At 34.2% G+C, this 26519-nt stretch overlaps 1 protein-coding gene across 2 annotated transcripts in view; it reads left to right on the top strand.

Moving 5' to 3' along the window:
- Positions 1-24732, top strand: part of LOC150105951 (uncharacterized) — a 138633-nt gene extending 113901 nt beyond the window's left edge. For both annotated transcript variants that reach the window (XM_090394440.1, XM_090394441.1), the window contains 2 exons: positions 5186-5337; positions 19558-24732. In XM_090394440.1, the coding sequence (XP_090250566.1) occupies positions 5186-5337; positions 19558-22721 (3316 nt within the window). In that variant the 3' untranslated portion in view covers positions 22722-24732. The remainder of the gene's footprint in view (positions 1-5185; positions 5338-19557) is intronic.
- Positions 24733-26519: the final 1787 nt, after the last annotated feature.

Raw genomic sequence — 26519 nt, forward strand, 5'->3', positions numbered from 1 at the left:
TAGAATCAGACTATATAATGTCTTGTCAAAACCAACTCTACTAGACGGAAGCGAAACATGGACCATGAAAAGGAAAGATGAAAAACGAATTCAAACAGCAGAAATGAAGTTCCTCAGAAAAACAGCTGGATATACCAAGTGGGACCACAAAACAAATGAAGAAATCTTACAATCCCTAAAAATCAAACCAATTAATTACTACATAAGACAGTATAAACAAAAATGGCTAGAACATTTAAATCAAATGGACAACAGCAGACTACCAAAAATATTATACAGATACAAAATAAGTGGAAAAAGAAGAATCGGAAGACCAAGAAAGAGATGGCATGAGACCAGAACAGGCCACACGGCCTATATTCCATGTTAGGAAGAAGAAGAGGAGAGTATTTATCCAATTCTTTTTTGCATTCAATATATTTCTGTTCTATATAAATGCTCTTTCCATTTCTCTCTGTGTTCATAACTGTAGTTTTCTAAGGCAGTAGACTAATATTAACTAAAATGAATTTAATTAATACTTCCAATATTTCAGCAAAGTCAAATTTTCCATTATTAGTGAACACAATATAAATGTATGCATGCAGGCACTACACTGAGTAATGAGGTTGAAAGTAAGCATGTCAACTGAAAGTAAGCCTGAAGTCCTAAATAAATAGTGTTCTCTAGTGGGCTAAAATGTTTGTCCTCAGCTGTTGGGCTGAAGTATGGAGACAGAAGCAGATTCAAGGAATAGTCACAGCAAATACAATAATAATTGTTACTATATCACAAGTGCCATTGAAAACTGTTTGTCTTGTTTTTTTTTACTATCCATTATAATTGTTCTATAGATTTTCTTCAGTTTATTTTTGCTTTAATGCAACCTTGACATAATAATCAAGAGTGAAACCTGTTAGATGGTACTTGACTTTAAAAAATTAGCAACCACGTTTCACTATATTATTTGTACCAAAACTAAAAGTATATCATCGGTATGAAACAAACATGCAATTCAAAGAGAAACAGAATACATGGCAAATATAACTTGTAGCAGCAAGTGCCACTTACAAGACAGATTATATCAAAAGATAATTAATTATTTCTGATATTTACATAGGACTAGAATCTCCAAAATTTCAGGTTAGATAGGCAGTGAAACCTGAAATTTAAACTCTGGGGTTTAAATTTTGTTGGTGTAGCAGAGCCTCTGAACTTTCTTTGAAAATATGTTATATTTAAAACTGCTTCTCTGGAGAAAGCAAGCATTTTTAAATTATTGAAAATGTTGAAATCTAATAACTCTTGATGATTATTATTTATTTTTTAAGTAATTAACTATGAGTGATTTATATCAACTATGAATGATTAACCAGGTTTGACTCATGGATGTTTTATTCATAAAGCTGAATGTCGCTCCAACATGTTTTGCTGTCTTTATAGCTGACAGTATCTTATTCAGGAAGATATTTAACACAAAAAAAAACTCAAACAGAAAAGTTTGAGTTTTTTTGTGACTGAAACTGAAAACTACTAGATTGATAGTTTAATCATGCATATCATGCACAGTCTATACATTGTTGTGCTAACTCTGTATATGATTGCTGACATAAGAGGGGTCACGAACATTACGTATGTTAATTAATGACTTCCAAATGTCATGAACAAGGTGAAAAATTGTTAGAATTTGCTGTGGACGACGAGATGATGATCTGTAACACAAGATTCCAACAAAAGGGGTGTAGAAAATGGACGTGGTGATCAAATGATGGGAAAACCAAGAACATGATTGATATGATTAAAAGAAGATGGATAACAGTACAGAAATGTCAAACTTTTCAAGGAGTGGATATATACTCGAACCATAGTTTAGTGATTGCAAACATTAAGTTGAAATTAAAAACGAAATATAAACACTAACATCAGAATAGAAGAGATACAGCATGAATAAGTAAAGCAGAAATAGAAAGAAGATACAGAACAGTGTTAGAAGAGAAACTTGAAAGTGTGGAGAAAGAAAAAAACTCAAATTTTAGAGTGAAACGAATAATGAAGGCGATAGAAGATGCAGTTGAAGAAACAGTACCAGAAGAAGAGAAGATCAAGAAGAAATGAATTACATAAGAAACACTGAATTCAGTACAGGAGAAAACAATGTCGAAGATAAGGGATACATCAGAACAGATAGAAAAGCAATATAGAAGAAAGTGTAATGAGGTGAAAAAAGCAATCAGAATGGATAAGATGAAATGGTTAGAAGCCCAATGCAACAATATAGAACGGTACTATGGAGAGCATAAAACAAGGGAGGTATACAAAATGATCAGATACATTAATAGAAAGTGGCAACCAAAAACAGACCACAAAAAATAAAACACAACAAGAGTCCTGGTAACGATAACATTACTGGAGAAATGATTAAATGTAGTGGTGAAAGTATGGTTACAGAAATGTACCAACTATGTAATATGGTATGGAAAGAAGGGAAAATGCCAGAGGAGTGGGTGAAATCAATATTAGTGACATTATACAATAATGGAAATAAGCCAGAATGTAAAAATTATAGAACAATTGCCTTGACAAGTCACCTTGGTAAAGTAATGATGATCATATTGACAGAAAGATTGAGAACACAATTGGAAGCATACCTTGCAGATGAGCAAGCAGGATTTAGGAAGGATAGAACTACAATTCAACAGATTTTGACAATGAGGTTAATAACATAGAAAGCTAGGAGATAAAACAAAAACATATATACTTGCTTTGTTGATTTTCAGAAAGCATTTGACATTTAAAAAAAGCATTTAAAAAACTAATAGCTGTATTAAAAGATGTTTATCAGAATGCAGTTGCAGCAGTTAGAATAGTTGATGGTTTGGGGAAATGGTTTAAAACAAGCAGAGGTACGAGACAGGGGGACCCAATATTACCAAGCATTTTCATCATCGCACATTTAGAAAGAGCAATGGACAAAATGAAGGAAGATGCCAAAGGAATATCTGTACACTGAATGAGAATTAACAATCTGAGATTTGCAGATGACATTGTTATTATTGAAGAAGACAAAAGAGAACTACAAAAATCACTGAAACTGTTAAATGAGGAAGAGAAGAGATTTGGAGACTTGTTATGAACTTGGAAAAAACAAAGACAATGGTATTTGGTGAGAAGAACATGAAACAAAAGATACAAGTGATTGGAACATATAGAAAATGTAGAACAATTCACATATTTGGGAAGTAAACTAACATATGACTTGGATTGTAAAAAAGAAATAAAGATCAGGATTGCAAAGGAAAGAACAAATCTGAAGGCCATGGATAACATCTGGAAAAGTAAAGTGATCAGTCTGCAAACAAAACTAAGAGTACTGGAAACATGCATCTTCAGCAGTGTACTCTACGGATTTGAAACTTGGGTAATAAATAAGGAATCAAGAAAAAGAATTTTGGCATTTGAAAGAACTTGTTACAGGAAGATTCTAAGAATAGGATACAGAAAGGATAGGATGGGTACAGAAAGTCACAAATGAAGAGTTCTATCGGAAGATACAACCAAAAGAGAATCTAATGCAGAAGATTATAAAATGGAAGCTGCAATTATTTGGACACATCTGTAGAACGAGTGAGGACCAGAAGATAAAGACATTTATGTTTGGTATTTTGGATGGTTTAAACAGAAGAGTTAGACCATACAGAGAATGAATAGACGATATAAAAGACTGGTGTGGAATGGGTATACAAAAAATGCGACACTGTTCACTGGACAAAGATAGGTGGAAGAAGATAGTGAAGCAGGCACCGGACATCAACGGGCAGTGAGCCCATGGTTCGTGATGATGATGATGAAATGTCATGAAGTCCTTGGTTTCTAATTAGCGTGCTCTATAAGCGAATAGAGCACACTAATGCTCTTAAACCACCTGATGAAAGTATTCTCTTCTGAGTAAGGCATGGAAACTTGCCAATCTGCTGTGTGATGTTCTTCAAAGTGTGCTATGAATATGGTTTTCTTTCTTTCTTCTCTCTTATTTTCAACATCACCCATGTTTTTTTTAAGGATTTCAGCACTTCTCTCAGTTTAACCCTTGTAAACCTTCCCTCAAGAAATCTTGTATACTTCTGGATATTTGTTGAATGGAATGTTGTCTTTAGGGAAATGCAGGAATCTTTGTAAGGTTGTTAACTGATTTGAAGGCATTCTTACATTGACTGATTTTAATAATTGGGCAATTTTTCCTAATATTATTATATATAAATCAAGTAGATATTAAATCCAGCATTATTTCAAAGCTGAATGCAGAAACTATGGGCTAGCAATCATATCTCCTTATAGGAGACATGATTGCTAGCCCAAGCATCTATATATTCATCTTCCTTAGTACTGAAAGAGAGTTTTTGCTCTCTTTAAGGTTTCTGCCTAGTCTCTGAGGAGAACCAATCAGTTTGAAACAGCTGTCAGGCCAGTGAAACCTTATCAAAATGGACCAGTAGAAGGCGAATATGTGGACACTTGGGCTAGCAATCATGTCTCCTATAAAGTCTGTGCTAGGGCAACTCGTAAATGCTGGCAAGTGTATTCCCATAAGCTCTTTGGTCAATTTTGTACAAAACTTTCATAGTTTTTGCATTCAGCTTAATATCCACTTGATTTATATAATTTTGCATTACCGAAATGAAGCCTTTTTTGGCTCTTTATTTTAGTAAATTTTCCTAATGTGTTTGCCACCGTGTGGTAAGGAGACCATTCCTTTGTAATTTATTTCCAGATTAATGTTGGACAGTTCATTGGAAAATAACAATTTCTTTAGTAACTTTGAGCAGCTATTTTGGAGGAACTTACCAAATAGGATTTGAAGATATCAGTCCACTAAGAAAGCTCTACTAGTATCTTAGCTGTCTCAGGCGCAGCTCTTGAGGTCACCAGTCTATTCACTGTTAGACTAGTGTCTAACAATGTATGGACTGGTGGAGATACCATTAAGTAGGATAAAACAGTTTTAAGTTAAATAGCACAGTTAAGCAATTTTGAGTATTCTGCAAGTGAATAGCAAGTGAAAAACTTAAACTTGTATTATTATTATTATACGTAAATACACATTTTTAATTTTGTAATACTAAGATCAATATAATGTACAACTTCATCAGTTACATTACACATGTAAATACCATGGAAATTAATATACCTGTTTATATTTGTTTTCAAGGAGAGGAACTGGTAATTTTAGTGCCAAAAAACCAAAGAATATTGATAACTTTGGTATGGCTTACAGCCTACGAGAAACGGATAATCGTCTTAATCGGTTGAAGCAGCAAGCAAAAAGTGGAATTACGAAGAGAAAAAATGGTTTAACTGATGGTAAGTTTTTAATTCTGTAGAAAGATGAAAAGATTAATGCTATTTTGCTTATTTCCTTGTTTTTGAATGCCAAATTAAAATACTGTCAGATTTAATTATTAAATTGCTGTATTAATGATAGAACATTCATGACAGATGATTTAGATAATTCTGTTTCACAGTCTCTTTCTCTTTTTATAATTACTCTACATAACCATCGGCTTATGTAGAGTAATTGTAGTAGAGTAGGATATGCTAACCAGTCAGGCCAGCCAAGTGGTTCGCGTATCTGCTCTCCAGCCAAAAGGCTGTGGGTTTCGAATCCCACCATGGGCATGGATGTTTGTGATGGTCTGCAAAAATACTAGTGATGGTTGTCGGCAGTAGATGGCTTTGGTGTAGTAGCGGTTCGTTGCAGTTGGTGGATTGAGTGGTGGAGACAGAGCTGTAGAATAGATGCCCTCTCCTGTTCGCTATCGCTACTTTTGGCGTTGAGAACAGTTTCCTTGTGTGCATCGTCAAAGTCATCTACCCAAATAGCTTCATCATCATTCCCATTATTTCAAGCAAAAATTACCAGTAATTTACAAGACTGGAGATACATAATGAACAATCCTTCACAAATGGCTAATGAAAAGTAAAAGACGAGCACCAAACAGACAGCAACAGTAGGCCAGTAGAAATAGAGCAGCTATGAAGAAGTGCATATGATTAGTGCGGTATTAACAAAAGATCTCGCGAAACAAAGACAAAGGCAAGCCAACAGTTGAGTTGAAATGCTAATTCCGAATTCCATAATATCTGAAACACATTCACTATATATTTCTTAGTTTGAACACGTTCACAATGGGGGTGGTGTTTTCTTGAACTTTCTCACGCTGGTGGTGTCAAGCAAAACCATATGTTGCACCAGCAACATATGATTTTGCTTTAGTCTATACAACAGTTTCTGTTGGATGGAAGGTGTGATTCATTAGTTAGTACCATTTTTATCCCAGTTGTCTCTAATTGCACTATTTGTTGAGAAATATATTACACAGACTGCAAATGTCTCTGTACCTTATTCAGTGATACAATAAAACTACTTGTTTTTCTTGCATCTTCAGTATAGTGACGCTGTTGGGAAGGGCGTGTTGTTTACCGCAGTAAGCGAGTTACTATCACCACGACATTCACGTCCTGGCGATAGTAACTCACAATTTGAGTAGGAGAATTCATACATAATATATAATTTATTGAGAAATATATACGTTTAAAATAATTCTTTTTTTCTTAATAATATCATGCATTACTGATGCATAGTCGAAAATTGCGACGTACTCCCTGTTTCCAACAGTATTCCAACATAAGACCTTTCACGTACCCGGGGGGGGGGGGGTGCATACCACACTTTGAGAAATACTGATATAGAGGGATGATATATAGTGGCAATTAGATTGCCTGAGGCATGACTAGATGAAAAGATCAATCACCTAATAAATGAATGCACCAGGTCACATTTTGGAAAATAGGGAAAGAGTTAGTGATGAAACATGGTTATGAAGTGCTGAATTGCAATGGTATGATGTGAAAGGTCACATGATTTTTCTGGAACTTTCTCAAAGCTGATTAAGTAATGAATCTATGAATGAATGTAATATAACGCTAACAGATAAGAAAGCCCACCAAAGTTAGGAAAAGAAGATAGAAAATAACAGTGGGGATGGGGGGGGGGGGTGATACCAATCAATATTAGTCAGAAGAAGAAAAGGAAAGGGCAATATAACAGTTCTCAAATAGCTATTAGAAAGAAGAACTAAGAAATTAAAGGAAACACTAGCAGGGCAGGAAGCATGATAGAGAGTAAGAAATTGAAAAAGCAAAACTCACTGGAAGAACAGCAGGAGAAAGGCTGCCAAAAGACAGGTGGAAATTGTGATGGAAGGAATATAAAGTCTCATAAAATGGAATGTGGGTGTGAGGCAAGATGACAAAATATACGAGACTCATTCTGAAAAGTTGGCATAAAAAAGGATACTAGATTTGAAGAGATTGGTCAAACCATTCTAAAGGAGGAGGGAAAAAAAAGTGACTTGCTAAGAAAGAAAAAAAAACTGGGAAACAATTCAATATACGAGTTGCCTGGTCCTTACTTTTTCCTGAAAGATGTTAAACTTCTGGACAACATTCATATGAAGAATAGCTAAGAAAAGGTTCACACAGATTACTTAAAAATAAAATAAACAAACAAACAAGAAAAAATTGTATAAAAAGAAGTGGATACTAGGAGTATAAATGCCATTTTTCTCTGTCTGGGAAAGTAAAGGATAGGAAAAAAAGATAATGGACTAGATTAAAAATAAATAAATAAAATTAAAATATTAACCTTACATTATGAATCTTTATTGCTATTCTTCCTCTGAAATTTCTGTGGCATTCATGTGAACCACATTGGTCTTAAGAATATTATTAATGCTTAGACTATGTTATGTGATAGATGTCTTTGGGTAGATGACTTTGACAAGATAACACAGTTTAGGAGTATTTTCCAATTAGATATTATCGTTATCATCATTATTACTATTATTATTATTACCTGAAACCTCCAGGGAGTCCGCGACTCATTAAGGAACAGCACATGTTACTCACACCAGCTGTCCTACCTTTTCTTGAATTCGTTCACATACCTGCACTCATCACCTTCAAAGATAGTCTGTTCCAATCGCACAACATGCTGCTTTAGGAGAGAAAATAAAGCTCTCACCCTATCCTTAACTGCATTTATTCTCAACCTCCATGGATGCTCTTGTGTCTTCCTCCCATCCTTCATAAAATGAAAAATTCCATCTACTGGCATACTATGTCACCCCTTCAGAAGTTTATAGGTCTCATTCATATCACTCCTTTTTCTCCTATTTACTAGTGGATGCAATCCACAAATTCTCGTCTGTCCTCATAATCTTCATTTCGCAGTCCCAATATCATCCACCCTCTTTACTGTATCTGCATCACCTTGGAAACCAGGAGATCAAATCTGTGCATGGTAGTCCAGATGAAGTCATATCAAAGTCTTGTAAAGGGGCAAAATGACTTCCTTATCCTCTGAGTTGTATTTACAATTGTTGCTGTATGACCTCTGAAATTCAACTTTCTCTGTATTAACTTCAAAATCTCTAATCTGGTCAGTTTTTTATAGCATAATCCTGTCAATTAATACATTATTGGATATCTCATCACACCAGAATGCGCCACTCATATTGAGCATGTGAAAATGGTTGCCATTTCATTTACTAACACTGAAATGACAACCATTTTCACATGGTCACAATCCATCCTTTCAAATAATTTTGTAAGTACTGCACGTCCATTTCATTCTTGATTACCCTGCCATCAAACAGCTATTTGTCATTAGTCAAATCCTTCCCAGTGTTATTAAATATAAAGATACACTGCTAATCACGTTATGTTTTGCAGACTTCTCTCCCCATACACCACTTTTTGATATCTATCAGTCAGCCATTCTCTTATCCATGCTAATAGTTTATAACTCAATCCCATATCCACTAACTTATGCAACCGCCATCCTGTCAAAAGCCTAGCAAAGTCCAAAAATATCATAGTATCATTGCCCTTGTCTAACTCAGCTGTAAAATTATTAGAATACGTACAGAAGTTGCTCAAATATAACCTTCTCATAGTAAACGCATGCTGTTCTTTACAAAATATAGATTCTCTGTCAACCCTTTCCTATATGCAAACTGTTACCAACTTTTCCAAAATTTTCACCACTTCACAACCACCACTCTTTCAGAATTTTCCCTGTGCCAGGACTCAGATTATACAGCTAAATCAAAGTCATAGCCAGTTCATCTAAACACTATTTTAGCATCAGTGTAACATCAATATTACATAAAACAGGTTGATAGCTCTCTTAGTAAAATTGGCACTCATTAGTTGAATAATCTCTTCTGAACTGTCATCCCTATATCATTTGCATTCAGTACAGTTATTCTTTCACATTCATTGTTTCTTGTATTTGCAGCATAATGATAGAATTCTTTTGAGTTGCTTTAGCATGCAGAGCCAGTTTCTTTTCTTATTCAGATGGCTACAGTAGAGGTAGTTCCTGACATAATGAGTTAATTCATTCCTAGCACATGCTTGTAAAGCAGAAATTTATTTCCTATAGATGTAATGTTAAAAACAGAAGTTACATTCCCAACAATGAAGTTTAACCATAGTAATGTTAAATAAAGGTCAACAAAACTTTTATGCTTAAACAATGATTTATTTATCCAAATAAATTTCAGGATAAATTAATTTATCCAAATTAATCTCAGACAAATCATAGGAGTCATTTGTTTCCAAAATAGTCTTCTCTTTTGTTTATAAATTTCATGATAGCATGCATAAGCATTGTTTTTAAAAATCTTTAGCAACTCTCAAGTGCACTCGAAATTTGAATCTTGTAACTCTAAAATCTCAGTTGCTTTTTCTATGCATTGAAATATTTCATCAAGCACCTCGAAAGAATGAACAGGAGGTTCATCTATTAAATCTTCTTCCTCGGCTTTTTTGGACGTTTTTGACCCTAATGACTCAAAATTTTTGAGTCATTAGGGGGGGAAGCAGTTCACATAAAAAAAAAAGTGGGTTCTAGTTGGAAATCTAAACAGCAGAATAGAAAAGAGAAAACTTGAATTTTTTCTTGGTTTTATTCGTTGACCATATATTAATAAATGATATACACAAATTGTCAACAAGTTTCACCAGCCGTTCTGTCTGGCTTATTCAGGACAAGTATGACAGTACAATAACGTTTGCTAGTAAAAAAGAAGAATGGTGTAACACAGTCAAATAAATTAAAATTAAAATTGATGCGTAATATCATAAGCATAGAGCGTGGTGTCTCAGTCATTGTTTATTGAGTGCGCTGTATAGTTTTTAGTGAAATGAAAATCTGGTAATCTGAGAGAATTTATTAGGCTATTCTTGATGTCTTTCAGAATCATTCCTTGATTTCTGTTTAGATTTTCTCCTGAACGGAGTACAACCACGGCTTCTTTGAAGTTTCTACATCAAAAATCTTCTTCTGTATAAGGCATGGAGCTGTTATCCCAGTTGATGGTGTGGTTAGAGATCAAGAAGTGATGGGCTAATCCTGAAGTGTCTGTTCTGTTATTCTTCACGTCCCCTATATGTTCTTTTTTTCGAATTTCTATGTTGCTAATGAAATCAATCTTTGGAATGATCTGGAGTGATAGAAAAGTCGAAACTTTTCTTTAGTATGTCAGCTTCCAGTTTTGATAATGTGTAGTCTGAAAGATTGAAAAAAAGTTTTTTTTTTCATCTTGAGTTGTATTTTCTTTCATAAAGTCTATCAAATTTTTTAATTTGGGATTTTTTACTGGTTAGAAAAACCTTGTCATAACTAAGATATCCTAAGGACATTAATGCCTTTTTCAAATATGCAGGTGTATACAACATTCCATGTTCCTGCAGATTAAATTACATAGGCCAAACATCAAGAAGCCTGGAAATTCGAAAAAAAAAAAAAAGAACATATAGAGGACATGAACAACAACAGAATAGACACTTCAGGATTAGCCCATCACTTTGTTTCATTAGAAGCCGAGTTATAGTGCCATGAGTGACAGTGTGTTTTGACGAACGGTCGGAAAATGGGTTTCAAACAGAGCTGTGATTGACTTTTGTGTTAAACTTGGTAAAAGTTTTACTGAAACACACCAAATGCTTCATAAAGCATACAGTGATGAATGCTTATCCCATACTCAAGTTTATGAGTGGTTTAAGCGATTTCAAGGTCATGAGACGCTTGAGGATGCTAAAAAGTCAGGCCATCCAAAAACTTGATTGAGCGAAGTTAACATCCCAAAAGTGCGTGATTTCACCAAAGAAAACCCAAAATCGTCCATGAGATTGATTGAAGATGAACTGGGGATTCCAAAATCAACTGTGTACAACATTTTGACTGAGAGTTTTGGACCTTCGTAAATTGATTTCGCGATTTGTTCCCCACAAGTTGACTGGCGACCAAAAATGTATCGAATTGAACACTGCAAGGACCTCATTAAAACCACTTGTAAGGAATCACACTTCCTTGAAATGATCGTTACTGGTGATGAAATGTGATGTTTTGAGTATGAGTCTGAAACAAAGCTCCAGAATGCTGAGTGGAGACCACCAGAAGAGGGGCATCCGAAAAAAAAAAAAAAATTGCTTGGAGAAGTCAAAAGTAACGACAATGCTGATTTGTTCTATGATTCCAAGGTCAGAATTCCAAGGCGGAACAAATTCACAAAGAATTTGTTCCGCCTAGCCAAATGGTCAATGGTGAGTTTTATCTCAAAGTTTTGAAGCGATCAATAGCGAGAATGCATACGGCAAGAATTATCGCGATGCAGGCAGCTGCTCACTTTTGCACGATAATGCACCATCTCATCGTTCAAGCATTGTGAGACAGTTTTTGAGCAAAAACCAAGTTTGTGTGTTGGATCACTCACTATATTCACCTGATTTAGCACCCAGTGACTTCTTTCTCTTCCCCTGACTTCATTTGCCGATGAAAGGAAAGCTATACAACACCATTGAAAACGTTCAAGCTGCAGTAACCACGACCCTCAACAGTATCCCAAAAACCAATATAAAAAAACTCATTTAACAAATTAATTGACCATGCCAAACGCTGTATCGAAGCTGAGGAAGAGTATATTGATTGAAATAAATTATTTGAATAATTATAATTGGCCTATGTTTTATTTTCTATCAAAAGTTCAGTTTCTTTTTGGACAGAAGGTGTACATCACATTCCATAGACCATTGATTACCTTTGTAAATCTTATCTGCATCCTTTCCAACATATCCTCATCACTGTGAAAACGCATCAAATGAAAACATGGTAACCAAATCTGTGCACAATAATCCATATGAGGCCTGATCAAGGCCATACATAATTGTATCATAACCTCTTTATTTCTGCACATCAGGGTTCTCCGCATCATTGCCATTATCCAATGTCACATCTTCACAACTTTTGAAATGTAGTCCATGGTCTCTCATATCTCTCCCTCTACCCCCTTTAAAGTGTCACCACCAAGTGTATACTTTGCATCCCATTGTTGCTTACCAAATTTCAAAACCTTACACTTTGCAACATTGAACTGATAGTTCCACTTAGCCATTTGTGCAATTATTCAACTATTCAAGTCCTCCTGTAAGGCCATAACATCTGCATTATCTGCAAACAGTTGTATATCACTAGTTAAATCCATCCCAATATCATTAATATACAAATTGAACAACAATCTTTCCAAAACTGACTCCTGCAGCACACTACTAGTCACTTTCCTCTTTCCAGATACTGCACCTCTATATAACAACTTTCTGATACCTATCTGACAGCCAGTCACCTATCCAACTCGGAAGTCTGTTATCCAGTCCCACCTTTTTCAAGTTATTTAACAGCTTGTCACGTGGCAGTTTATCAGAAGCTTTTGCAAAATCTAAGTATACCACTGTATGTGCATCTCCTTTGTCCAAGATATTTATCACCTTGTTATAGTACATAAATAAGTTAGTAAACTGTGATCTCCCTTTAACAAACCCATGCTGACAACCACAGAGAATACTCCTGTTATCAACCCATTTCTGTATTCTAGTTAATATACAGATTGATCTATAATTTCTAGTCGCATCCTTATCTCCTCCTTTACAGTGGAACAATTTTACCTTCTTTACACTCTTGGAACCTGCTGTTGTAAGACTTATTAAATAGGCATATGTGTGCTAAAAATAAATCTTATTAGTAAAAACCTATCTTAGGATTATACTCAGGGTAAGATGTAATTCATTCTTCTGTTGTCATTCAACAACATTTGAGTGTTAAAATTAAAAATGAACACAAACAACCAATGTAAAGGAATGAATAAAGTATGAATTAAAACCTAGAATGATAAACCGTAAATAAATGACTAAAACTATGAAGGATTAAATGACTGGAAACCGTTTTACAGAATAAAGAAAGGAACTGAAAACAAAACAAAAAAAAATAAAATAAAAATATATTTATTTTAATTAGCTCCATTTTGAGCTAATTAAAGGCCATGTCACAATGCTTTTACAGTCCACATTGCTACCTCGTTGCTGTCAGTTCAACCATTTATGTAATGTTAAAGAACCATTAAACTTATCTTCGTTCTTACAGAGCTGCATTTTTTGTTTTTATTGCTTCTAGTGCTACCATTAACCTCAACCAGAAAGAAATTAGTGGCTAATATTGTATAGTTTCAGGTTCCAGTGTGTTTTGCTAATTGAACAATTAACTATTTATTCAAGGCAGTCAAACACTCTGGCTTGCTTTATGACACTCAGTAACCAATAACTTTTGCACATAACTTCCAGTTAGCTGTATATATGAAAAATTACTTGCTGAAAATTCCTGAGCATAATAATAATATACAGTTGAACTCTTTAGGAATCAAAGGATTAGGTTTTCTTAGAGGAGATATTCTTATGAATGGCATTGATGTTATGGGACTTTTCAGTAATTGTTGTAGTAAATAGGTTCGCTGTAAACAGCATATGCTACAGAAAGAGAACTGATTCCTAAACACAATGGCACATGTGTTGCCGCAACTGATGCTGCTGAAAAGCCATACTAGAGTGGAGTCAGAAGACTTATCATGGGAGACTAAACTCTCGCAGACACACATTATATCTTGCCTTGCAAACATTTGGAATTGAAGCATTTGCCACCCACCATTGTAGAGCTTGGAAGTTTAAACTAAATTTATTATACTCTTGTAGAGCATTCTGCTCATTTGCTACTTGCCATGTAAAAATCCCTATGCAATTTCTCTCTTATATTTATCTGATAGGTTTTTCCACTACCTTTTATGTCCCAATCATATTACATTTTCTTCTCTTATTTGTGAAACTTTTCAGAGTATCCCCTTAATCAGTCCTCCAACATTTCAGAGTTTTGAAATAGTCTTAGTAACTGTTCTCTGAACTTTCTCTCTCTCTCTGACATTTTCTTTATCACACAAATATTCAGGTAACCAAATCTGTACACAAAAATCTAAATGTGCCTAATTAGTGCCTCATATGGTGAAACTATTACTTCTTTCTCTATTTATCAGTGTTCTCGTTATGGTGGATTTTCTGGGTAACCTTTCTTCTTCAGCAATTTTCTATCCACTGCTGGATGAAGGCTTCCCCCCAGATTCCTCCATTCATTCCTATCTTGCACTTTTCTTTGCCAGTGAGTTCCAACCATCTCTTCACTCTCATCCTCCCACCATCTCTTTGATCTTCCTGTAGCTCTCTTTCCATCTCTAGGATACATTCAGATATCAGCTGTGTCCATTTTTGGATGTTACTTCTTGCAACATGACCTGCCGATTACCATTTGGATCTTTTAATAGCTGTTATGTCTCTCATCTTAGTCTGAGCTCTGACTTAAGTATTGTGCTTTCTATCTAGAATGGTAATGTTGAATAATGATCTTTCCATTTTCCTCTGGGTAATCCTCAAGTTATCAGTCTTTTTTGTTAAAGTTCATGTTTCATCTTTTCAAATCCTCTTTTAACATCATCAGAGCTTTCTGAAATTGCCATTTCTGCTTTAGCATTATCATCATCAGCAACAAACTCCCTGTTAGTCACCTTTCCTTTCCTTTTTTTTTTTTTTTTGAGACATTGCATCTGTATTATGCAACTTGCTGGCATCTATTGACCAACCCTCCCAGTAACTAGGCTACCATCTAACTATCCAACCCAATTCTGCTCAGTTTAGTAGTAGTTTGGTGTTATTGTCAGCTCAAGTTTGTATTCTCTCTTTGCCAACCTCTCTTACTATTACACCACACAAACTGGCCTGTGGTTTAATGCCACTGACTTGGATTCTCCCTTATGCAGTGGCAATAGTTTATCCAGCTCCAATTTATTTGAGATCAATCCTGTTGCAGACTGAACAACTAAATCAAGGGTATTGCAAGCTCCCTTGCACTTTTCTTATATATGTGGCCATAACCCATCCTGTCTTACAGCCTTATTAACATCAAATGCACTTAAAATTTCAAACACTTCATTTTGCTGAATTGCTGGTATTTCTGTTTCTCACTGTTATTCAACATTACTCTACTTCTCCAACTTGAAATACACTGACAGAGCACTCATTTAACATTTCCACTATAATTTCAGTGAATGTAATCTGTGTGCCTCTCCATCAACTAAAGTCAGTCTTCTGAATTCATTCTTCTTCCACTAGCCACATAACTATAGAACTGTAGAATTCTCTAGGATTTTGTTTTGCTGCCTCAGACAGTCCCTCTCATATGTCAATTTTTCCTTCTTCAGCTACTTATCACTTTTTTTTCTGTCTTATACTTCTCATGCCACTCAGGTGTACCCTGTTTTTTATATCTCTTCCTAATGCCTTCTGTGTTCATACTTCTGAATTTCATGATTCATCCATTTCATCTCTCTGTTTATTCTTCTAACCCTAGGAATACAATCTGACATTGCCTATCAGTAAATGAAGTCCCAGACATTAGAGATTTCTTTCCCATCAGCTTATCATCCCATGACATGTCACCAGTCTGCTATGTACTTCCATGTATCTCTTTTGTTCAGTGAAGCTTACACCTGCCTAGTTACTTGCTACTTCCCATGTCAAAACTATATGATTAATTGATCAGTCTTACAACATGGTGACATCTATTAACACCCTATGAGACATTATTATTGAATACAACAACACTTGTATCCTGCATGTTATGCAAGATAATTATCCCTAGGCAACTCAAGGTATTCATTCTCTAATTTACATTTATACACATTCTTTCCTGCTTCCAGTCAATGCTTCTATACTTAGTCATCCGTTATTATCACTCACCAACCTCATCTGTTCTGAACATTTCAGAATCATCTCTCTCCACACACTCTGGCATGTAGAACAACCCACTGAAATCTAAAATTCTGGCTTGCCTCAACCTCACACTAAATAGCCTCAAAGTCATTTTTCACTTCTGCCTTTAGGTGCCACCTGGAATGGATGCAACTCTTTTGAGCTCATCAGTAAAAACCCCATCCCCTCTTTTATGTTTTGTCTTCCTGCAAAATGCTGTATCCATCATGTTTTGATCCTGTCAATGTATAATGCTCTGTCCATCTCATGTGCATCAATGATTTGCTGACTAACTGTACCCATTTATTCCTCTTTTCCTTGTATTGGTGTATAAGCATAATAGCATCTTGTTCCTGGTACTCCCTTGCCTTTCCAGAATTCCTCACCCTATCATTCCACAAAACATCTGACTTTCAAGCAAGCTATCCCTGAAGCCCTATCTTTCAAATCGTCCACTTGTCTCTTACCTATCATGGTCACCACATCCCCACTGTCTGATTATTGTTTACTGCCTGAACATGCACAGACCTTTCTCTCAGCAGTGGGCTACTTAACTTTGCACTCTGCTACTCTCTCTCAGATATCAACAATGTCTCCAGCTAACTGTGTCCTACCTTCAGCCTTATCCCAAACATCCACATACTCAAGGCCTGTCTTTTCACACATCCTAGCTCTTATTACATTTATAATCATTGCTGTTTTCCTCAGCTTTCTGCTGTTGTGCTTTAGTAACATGTTCACGACTCTTCCTCTTACTCTTTTGCCTCACTGTCTCTAACAACACTTTCAAATCCTTGCTTCCCCATTCACATTCTTTGTAAATTATTCATTCCAACCAGCACACTCAGTTCTGTACTTTCTCTCCTCTCCTCTTCCACTGCCTCAGTTACTCCTCTTATTGTTTCTTCTTCTCATTCATGTGCATGCTCCCCCCCCCCCTTCAACACCTGCTCTGTCTTAAAATTGTTTCATTATAGAGTCCCCATAGAACACTATTCCACTTTCTGACTTTTGAACTACTATCATTCAGCTTCAAGTCTCTTTCACTAATACCTTCCTTCTTGCGCCTTTATTCCTCTCCTCCAAATCCTCTATCTCGCATTTTTCTACCTGAATTCATTCCTCAACCTCACCAATTCACTTCTAAAATCCTTGCTAATTTTCACATCTTTCATATCAGTTCTGTTATCACTCCTCTTTTCTCTCTCTCTCTCTCTCTGCCATTTCCCTTTCTGTCACTTCCGTTTTCTTATCAACACCATAGCTCTACTATGTGATTCTCCGTTATCATTCCATATTCATTTTTTTCCTCTTTAACATTGAGTCACTTATTATTATTACATGGGAATCTCCATGGAGTTTGAAGACTCATCTTGGGTGGCCCAGACTAATGCCATAGTATCTCTCCTTGAATGCATTCACCAACATAATACATAGACATCAGACTCTGGAAACTCATTCCATTCATTTGCTACTCTCTGAGTGAAAAAAATCTAGTTCTGAAGCCTTTGTTCTTCCTGTCTCTAGCCAAGTGATGAAAAATTTCCTCTTTATCAGTCCTATAAAACCCTTTTTAACAACTTAATTTTTTTCCATCATATCCCTCTCTTTTCTGTCTGTCTGTCAACCAAGGAAGTATTCCATAAATCACCCTCTAGTCAATTGCCTCTCCATCCTCTCTATCACTTTCTCATCACCAAGTGACCTGGATTTACAATAATTCAGATGTGCTGTATCAAAACCTTATAAAGAGGATTGATATTATTATGATGTCATTCATTTTACTTTCAATTACTTCTTTTGCAACCAATTTACTCACATGTTTTTTTGCAACTTTCATGCTGCATTACATTTGCATGCATGCTGCTTCTTCACATCAACACTCCATCCACTTCCCATCATCAACACAAAGACAAGCACTTATCTACAAGCATTTGCTCTTAGCATTCTCACTTACCACATTTGTATTTTTGCTATTTTCACTTGCAGCCATTTATGCATCACAACTCATCATCAATTCCTCATTCAAAACACATTTTACATACACTCTCCTGTCATTCGATTTGAAGATCCACAACTTATCCACATAATACAAAGACTATAACATTTAATGAAATGACTGAAACCGAAGTGTGTATCAGACAAAGCAGTTACCATCTTAATTATTCTTCTAATTAGCAAACTTTGGTCTCCCTTTGAATAATTTATAAATAAACTAAAATAAATAAAAAAACACAAACTTCAAGTACACAACTCTTTTAACAGTTCCCTCTCACACACAAATATATCAGTTCCCCTAAATATTTAGTCAGAAAAGTTATATGAATGAGATATCTTTTGATACATGACTCCTTCCTATGAGCTCCCTGATGGGGTTTTCTTTTATTTGATAGCCAGAGAATGGAAATTATCTCATCCTGTCAAATATTTTATGCAACATGTGAAGTGCTTCTCTTAATGATAATGTTATTAGCCTTCATAACTGAATCAGTATCAGTGGTGTCCTTTGGTTGGAAATAACTTTCTCATCTAGGATTCATTAGCACCTTTTTCAATACTTTTGAACTGTCAAGTTGATTTAACTGGTATCATATGAAGGTGTTGGGTTTATTATCCCATAAACATGGCAGATCTACAGATGGAATAATTGCACTATCATAATCAATGAGCAAGTTTATAAGAAGCCAAGTTGCTTAGCTGTGACAGGCCTTTGAACCTAATTACAAAAAGGATGATGGGATGGGATGAACTTATTTTTTTCTCAATAATATATTGCACTATTAGCTTTTTTTACAATTCTTTTGTTTAATATATATGATTATTTTTGATAAAAAGTAATTACATGCATGACTGGCATTTACATATCACATCCTCCAAGTTAGTCACAATTGTTTGTTAACTTTTCATGATAGATGAGTTTTCATTTCAGTTGTATTATTATTATTATATGACACGACACCTCCAAGGAGTCTAAAGACTCATTGAGGGAGGGCACCTACTCTACAGCTTTCCATCTCCACCATTCAGTCCACAATCTACAGCCAACCCCATCATCTACACCAATGCCATCTACTGTCCACCACCACTTGTATTTTCACAGACAATCACAAGCATCCATGCCCACAGTGGGATTCAAACCTGCAGCCTTTTGGCTGGAGAGTGGATATGCTAACCACTCGGCCAACCAGGCCGGATTTATGTTCAGAAAGTACAAATAAATTGAAAAAAAAAACTAACAAAATATGAAAGATTTTATACCCCATATAGAATTTTCAAAATCCTTTATAGTTTGTTATATTCCATACTCTAACCGTGTTCTTTATCTTGTTTCAGGCAAAAAAATGAGTGATGAGAATGGAAGAGTCCGCACCTCCAAAAAGCAGCAGGTGACAAGTTCATCGGGAAGAGTAAAAAGCAAATGCGATTCAAAGCCTGTTCTGGAAGAAAGTAATATTGGAACTCGTAAGGCATCCCATTTAAAAAATGGGCTTAGGGTTCATAATTTGCCATCTTGTGTAGCAGAAGAAATTTCTGAAGAGCATGCTGATTTTGAAGAGATTAAATCAGATGGTGATAATAAGAATTTGATCAAAAAAGCCGATCAAGATCCTGATAAAAATCTCCAAACAAAGGATTCTGTTTCAGATGATGGATGCATAATTCTTAATGAAAACAGTGGACATGAATGTGATCAAGAATCTTTTGGAGATGAAAATATTACAATGGATTCTGATGCTAAAAATAATTCATTTATAATTTCAGAGGTTATTATTTCAGCTGATCATTCTAATGATATCTCAGAAATAGTTAAATCTAAAAATTCTACATCAGATATCAAATCTAAAAATTATACATCAGATGTTGATTCTGAAAATGCCACAGCAGATGTTGATTCTGAAAATGCCACAGCAGATGTTGATTCTGAAAATTTCACATCAGATGTTGATTCTAAAATTGCTACATCAGATGTTGAATCAAAAAATGCTGAATTGGATGTTGAATCAAAGAATTCTGAAAAGGATGCTGATTGTAAAACTATTAATTATATTGAATATAATTATCACATAGAAAGATCTAACAGTGATATTAGGAGAGAGAATGATATGGACATGAAAGATATGAATGTTGCACAAAATAAAACTGACAACGAAAGTTTTATGTTCAAAAATTTCAGTGCGGATTTCAGTTGTGATAGTCAGGATGTTACTGAATGCAAATATACAAAAGATTTTCAGCTAGAAAATATTGAAGGATTTGATGACTGCAACAGTAAATTAGAGGATGAAGATGTCTGTTTTGAAGAGGATACTAAGTTCAGGGATGTTCAAGAGGATTCTGAACATAAAAATAACAAGTTGTGTGTTAATTGTGAAGATAATCAAGATGATGTTAGACATAAAGATATCAAAAAAGAGGTTAAGCATGGAGAAATACAGGATACTAAGCACGATATCAAAGAGGTTTCTGAGATTGAAGATATCAAAGAGGATTCTGAGATTGAAGATATCAAAGAGGATTCTGAGATTGAAGATATCAAAGAGGATTCTGAGATTGAAGATATCAAAGAGGATTCTGAGATTGAAGATATCAAAGAGGATGCCGAGATTGAAAATATCAAAGAGTATGCTGAGATTGAAGATATCAAAGAAGATTCTAGATGTTTAGTTATAGAAGATGATGTTCAAGATATAAATACCAGAGAAGTTACTGAATTGTTTAAAGCAATTGATGTTGAACATATAAATCAAGAGGTAGATGTAGAAAGAATACATGATAAATATGAAACTTGCTGGGAGAAAAATGAATGTGAGGATTCTCTAAAAGTGAAAGATTTGAAAGATATGAGAGAAATATTCAGCAATATTAATGAAAATTCAGAATTCACACATTTTAGAGGAAGTATGAAATATGGAAATAGCAGCGATATCAGTGGAGAGTATAGCACAGATGCCAACATCCAGAATGGTGAAAAACATTTTGATTGTAATGTTGTCAAAGAAGTCATTAAAATTGAAAACATCAGAGAATTTCCTAACTGTTCAGATGCCAGAGAACTACCTAAATATATAGAAAATAGAGATTATCTCAAATTTAAAAGTAACCAATATCTGCAATATAGAGGTATTGGTGAATTAGCTAAATGGGAAAATAAAAGTGATGCTGAGAATACTGATAACATAGAAAATATAGAATATCAAAATGAAAACCTTGCTGAACCTGCAGAATTTAAAGATAGTAATTTGGCTTCAAACAGAGAGTTAATTGATTTGGATTCTCAAAACACATATACTGTATTGGATAGTGGATATAATTGTGCTACTTATTATGTTAAAGATTCTTCTGAGTATACGATGCTTAAAGATGAAAAGAAATATATACATGAAAATGTAAGACATGATGTTGAAAGTCCATTTATATCCTGTAAACAAATAGAAAGTAGTAGTAATAGAACAGCATTAGTAAAGATTAGTATACCAAATTTCCACTGTGATATTAGCAAAGTAGAAGACATACGAAAACAATATGCAAAAGAAAGGCATCACAGGAATAGATATAGAGACCCTCCACCTCTTGAACATAAGGATGAGAACTTACCTTTACATGAAAAAAGTAAACAGCATATTCTTGTTCGTAGTTGCATGAAAAATGAAATCCTAGATCAGTCTGTGATAACTAGTGATTCTCTTGAAAATAAGAGAACTACAAGACTTCAAGCAAAAACCTTAAATGCCTTAAGTACTTGTGTTAATGGAAATCTACATAGGAAACAGGATTTAGCACTTAAGCCTTCAGAACAAGCACATCCATCAGGTTCAAGAGAATTTACCAACTCTTTAAAGAATTCATTTGCAGCATTAACATCAAAATTAGAGATTGGTAAGCAAGATGTTAATAATCATGATAAAACCTATATTTCACAGGATTTGTATGAATCTATTCCGTCCACAGAAGTTAAGCCGTGGACCAAAAAAAAGTGTAAGACAAAATATGAAAGTGGAAGGCATAGAAGGTCTGAAATTAACAGTTCTTCACCTCATGGATGTCTGAAGCTAATTATCAGAGTAAGGCGAAACCATCCATCTGAAGAGAATGTGTCTTTACAAAAATATAAACATGGCCTTTATATTAATTCTCGTAGAACTGAAAAACAATTCTATGAAATTCTTCCAGTTCATCAGGAAGATATCTATGTTTCCAGTAGGAAACATAAAAAAAGGAAGAAAAAGAAAAAAAGGAAACATAAAAAGAAATCTTGCCACCGAAAATCTCGTAGTAGTAGAAAAAATAATTTGAAACTTCAAGAACATTCTGTAGTCAATGAAATAACTCCCAGTGGTATTGGTGCTAGAAATCTTTTTCCACCTTCTGAACTTTCTTCTGATGGATCACCAAAGAGCTCCCCCGTGAAACAAGGAATTAAAAGGTTAAGGTTAATATTTGGGAATGAATCTATAAATATTGACATTCCTCCTTCAAAATATAGAAAATTCTATTGATCACATAGGAGTCATCTAAAAATTACTTGAATTATTATTTGCTGCTGGTCGGTTATTTTAATATTATAACCAAAGGGCGATAAATGGTTGGTGATTTGCTACGACACTGCCGTTATGTATAGCTGTAGATATTTTCAGAGAAACCTAGTTTCAAATTTGTTTATAAATGCATATATGTAAATAGTTCTGTACTTAGGTTTTGTAACATGGTTAAACGGAGCAAGGACTCGATTTCTGTCAAGTTTGCAGTTTTTAGCCCAAGAAAACTTGCACCAAGTTTCAGAATGAAGTTGATATCCCTGACCTTGATATTTAAAATAATCTTTTAAAAGCAAAAAAAAAAGTTTTTTTTTTTTTAATGTGAAACTATTATGCACATTAATTCTAATGTTCAAATATAAAGCTGTTTTTAAGAAAAGCAGTAAAATGAGATGTCATTTTAAATGCTGAAGTACACTCATTTATTTAAATTTCGGATAAGTAGTTTTATATATTTTTTTGCTGAGTCTGGATTTTGTGTCGTGTTATGTAATTGAATCAAATGACATATCCTACTTTGTGTATATGTTTCTTTTTCTATCCTGATCTGCATATCAATTATGATTCTTCAGTGTTCTGTTATTTATCAAGTATGGTTAGCTGAGGTTGAACAAACTGCATATCCTTAAAATCACCGGCTGTTAAATTTACACAAAACATTTGATTTCTGTATTTATAAATATTTTTATATGAGTGAAATATATAATTATTTGAAATAATGAATGAAGATTGTTTCATTGTTTACTATAACCAGCATTTTCCTTTTTTTTTAGACGGTAACTTTTTTTTAACTTTCAGACACGTTCTTATAAATATTTATTCGATCTGTATTTTTCTAAAATCTGAACCTATACAAGCTATTGCCATTAAATGCCATTTAAATTTTCGAAAAAGCAACTTGTTTTACTCATTTGGGGGAAACTACAGAAAAAAAAAGTTCCTTTTTTTTAAGCAAAGTAAAAATTCTGAAGAACACTTAAATTGCATCCTTCTGTCTTTTTATTCTCTCTCTCTCATTTGCTTGCTCTTATGAAATGAAGATCAAATGTAGAAAATTAACTGCTTAAAATGCATGTGAACTTAAGGGACATAAAATTTAACCTTTTTTTTTTTTCTTTTCAAAAATAAAATTTTCTATATATGTTAGTTTTTTTTTTCCCCAGAAAATATTAGTTTAATTGAATAAGAAAAGTCTTAATGATGCTTTTTCAAAACAGTTCTTATTAAAAAAATGTTTTATGTGTGCAGATTTCTTCAGATTATTGTTTTTTCTTTTTATTCTTCTTACAATAGTCTTTTTTTTTCTTATTTAATATACCATGCATTTTAATTAATAATTAGAAGCAACAAATTATTTTTCTTTTCAATCCCCCCTCCTGCCTCCCACTGTTCATCTTCTTTACTTTTTTCCGTGCTACTACTTGTTTTATTTTGCTTTAATGATTTGAAAATGTGTGTTTGTTCATGATGTTTTGCAATTTAGATAAACTCTTTGATATTATTTTGTAAATAGTAATTAATGTTCATTTTTGAAAGTCACACTACAGTTGTATGGATATAGTAACCATAATTTATTTATGAATGTTATAATGGGCAAAATTGAACAATTTGAGATCAAATTGATGGCACAAGAATTATTAGCTTGTTTTAGTTTGGCTTCTTTGAAATTAACATATTTAATAAAATGTATTTTTTATATATATATTTTATTGAAAATTATTTTTTCAAACATCAGTCATTTAAGTTCAGTAAAAATTTGCAGGATGTTTTTTCTGTTTACATTTGATCAGCTTTCTTTTCTATTTTAATCATATCTGTGGTATATATTCATGTGATTATATACCCCCAAATTATTGACATTACTGATCTAGAAACACCCAGCAAACTTTATTAATTTGTAATGAAGGAAGTATATGTACTATAGACTACTGTCGAAGAAGGGGAAAAAATATAATATATAAATATACCTATATGTATATAAATATAATTATTTTAAGGCTCAACTTAAATTGAATGTATATTACTTTTTAAATAATACGGCGAATAAATTTCTGTTTTTCTCTGATAATTTCTTTTGGAATTAATGGCTATATCTGCAAATCTATGATTCCATAGTACCATTATCTGATTACAATTTCAGATTTTATTTTATTTTTCAACATTAGCTAAAATTTTATAGTTTTGAAATTTCTTGGTATAGTAATTTGTATAATTATGGCTCTGTAAGTGATGGTGTGTTATATTTATAATAAATTAATTTAAGAATAACTTATTATTCTTAAATAATAAGTTATTTAAGAATTCAACACATGAAATTGGTGAAAGTTGAAAGGAAGCAAATGAGATTTATTCTGTAAGAAAAACTGAATTTTTTTAAAGTATACTGAAATTAAAATGAGGTATTTGATAAAGTACAAGCACAATGACTATCTCTGAAAATGTTGGTTACAGGAAAGTACTCCTGTGTAATATTCTTCAAGAAACCATAACATCCTGAATGCTTTAAACTGCTGGTTTTCACAAAGTAACAGAATTTAGATTGTTTTTCTTTAATTAACTGTTGAAAAATGTCCTATGATTTTTATTATTGTTATTATTATTATTATTATTACATGACACCTCCAGGGAGTCCAAAGACTCATCGAGGGGAGGGCACCTGCTCTACAACTTTCCGTCTCCAACACTCAATCCAACTACAATGAACCACTCTACTTTCATCATCTACTGCCTACCATGACCACTAGTATTTTCACAGACAATCGCAAACATCCATGCCCATGGCAGGATTCGAACCCGCAGCCCTTTTGGCTGGAGAGCAGATATGCTAACCACTCGGCCAACCAGGCTGGCAACAGTTAGTCAGTTTTCAACAATTAATTGTCCTATAATATGATTTATCATTATAATCACATAAATTTTTAGGCAATTTTTTCATACATACAGGTAACGCTCATTATATGCACTTTCGTTATTCGCATTTTTGCATACACATAGTTTCATTGTAGCTCTGTGTATCAATGACATCCCTTAAGGTGGAAAGACCTCAGTTCGAATCCTGTCCAGATGCAAAGAATCAGTTTTTTTGCCAACATGGTTGGTCAAATGGTTAGCGTATCCGCTCTCCAGCCCAAAGGCTGCGCTTTCGAATCCCGTCGTGGGTATGGATGTTTGTGATTGTCTGTGGAAATATGAGTGGTGGTGGTGGTGGTGAGCAGTAGATAACATTGGTGTAGTTGCGGTTAGTTGTAATTGGTAGATTGAATGGTGGAGACAGAGTTATGGAGTAGGTACCCTCCCTCGATGAGTGTTGGACTCCCTTGAGGTGTCACGTAATAATAATAATTTCTTTTATTTTTTTGTGGAAAGTTCTGCACATGAACCTTGTTTCTTACTTCTGTCCGCAGTACTCAGTGTCCAATACCACATAGATCGATAAGGCAATGTGTTTATCTGTAAATAACTTCTGCACCTAATGAAGATTTTCTGGCTGTGGAAAAGCACATCTGGTAGGAATCTGAGTCAAGGCATGTGCAGGTTGAGCCTGAGAAAACTCGCAACGAAAGTCATGCTCAAGCATTTAAGCTAATAGTCCTTGCTATGGCTCTCTTCGAAGAACATGACTCTGACTACATGACTACGTAAGGAGTTCCAAAATGGAAAAGGGAGATTGGAAATATCCTTAAATGCTAAAAGGAGAGGATGTCTACAATCAGAAGTTGAAAATGCAAAGTGAGGTTTCTATTGAGAGATACTTGAAAA

Source organism: Typopeltis vanoorti, chromosome 6 (assembly GCF_054136105.1).
Source record: "Typopeltis vanoorti isolate ZY-2024b chromosome 6, IOZ_Tvanoo_1.0, whole genome shotgun sequence".
Lineage (NCBI taxonomy): Eukaryota > Metazoa > Arthropoda > Arachnida > Uropygi > Thelyphonidae > Typopeltis > Typopeltis vanoorti.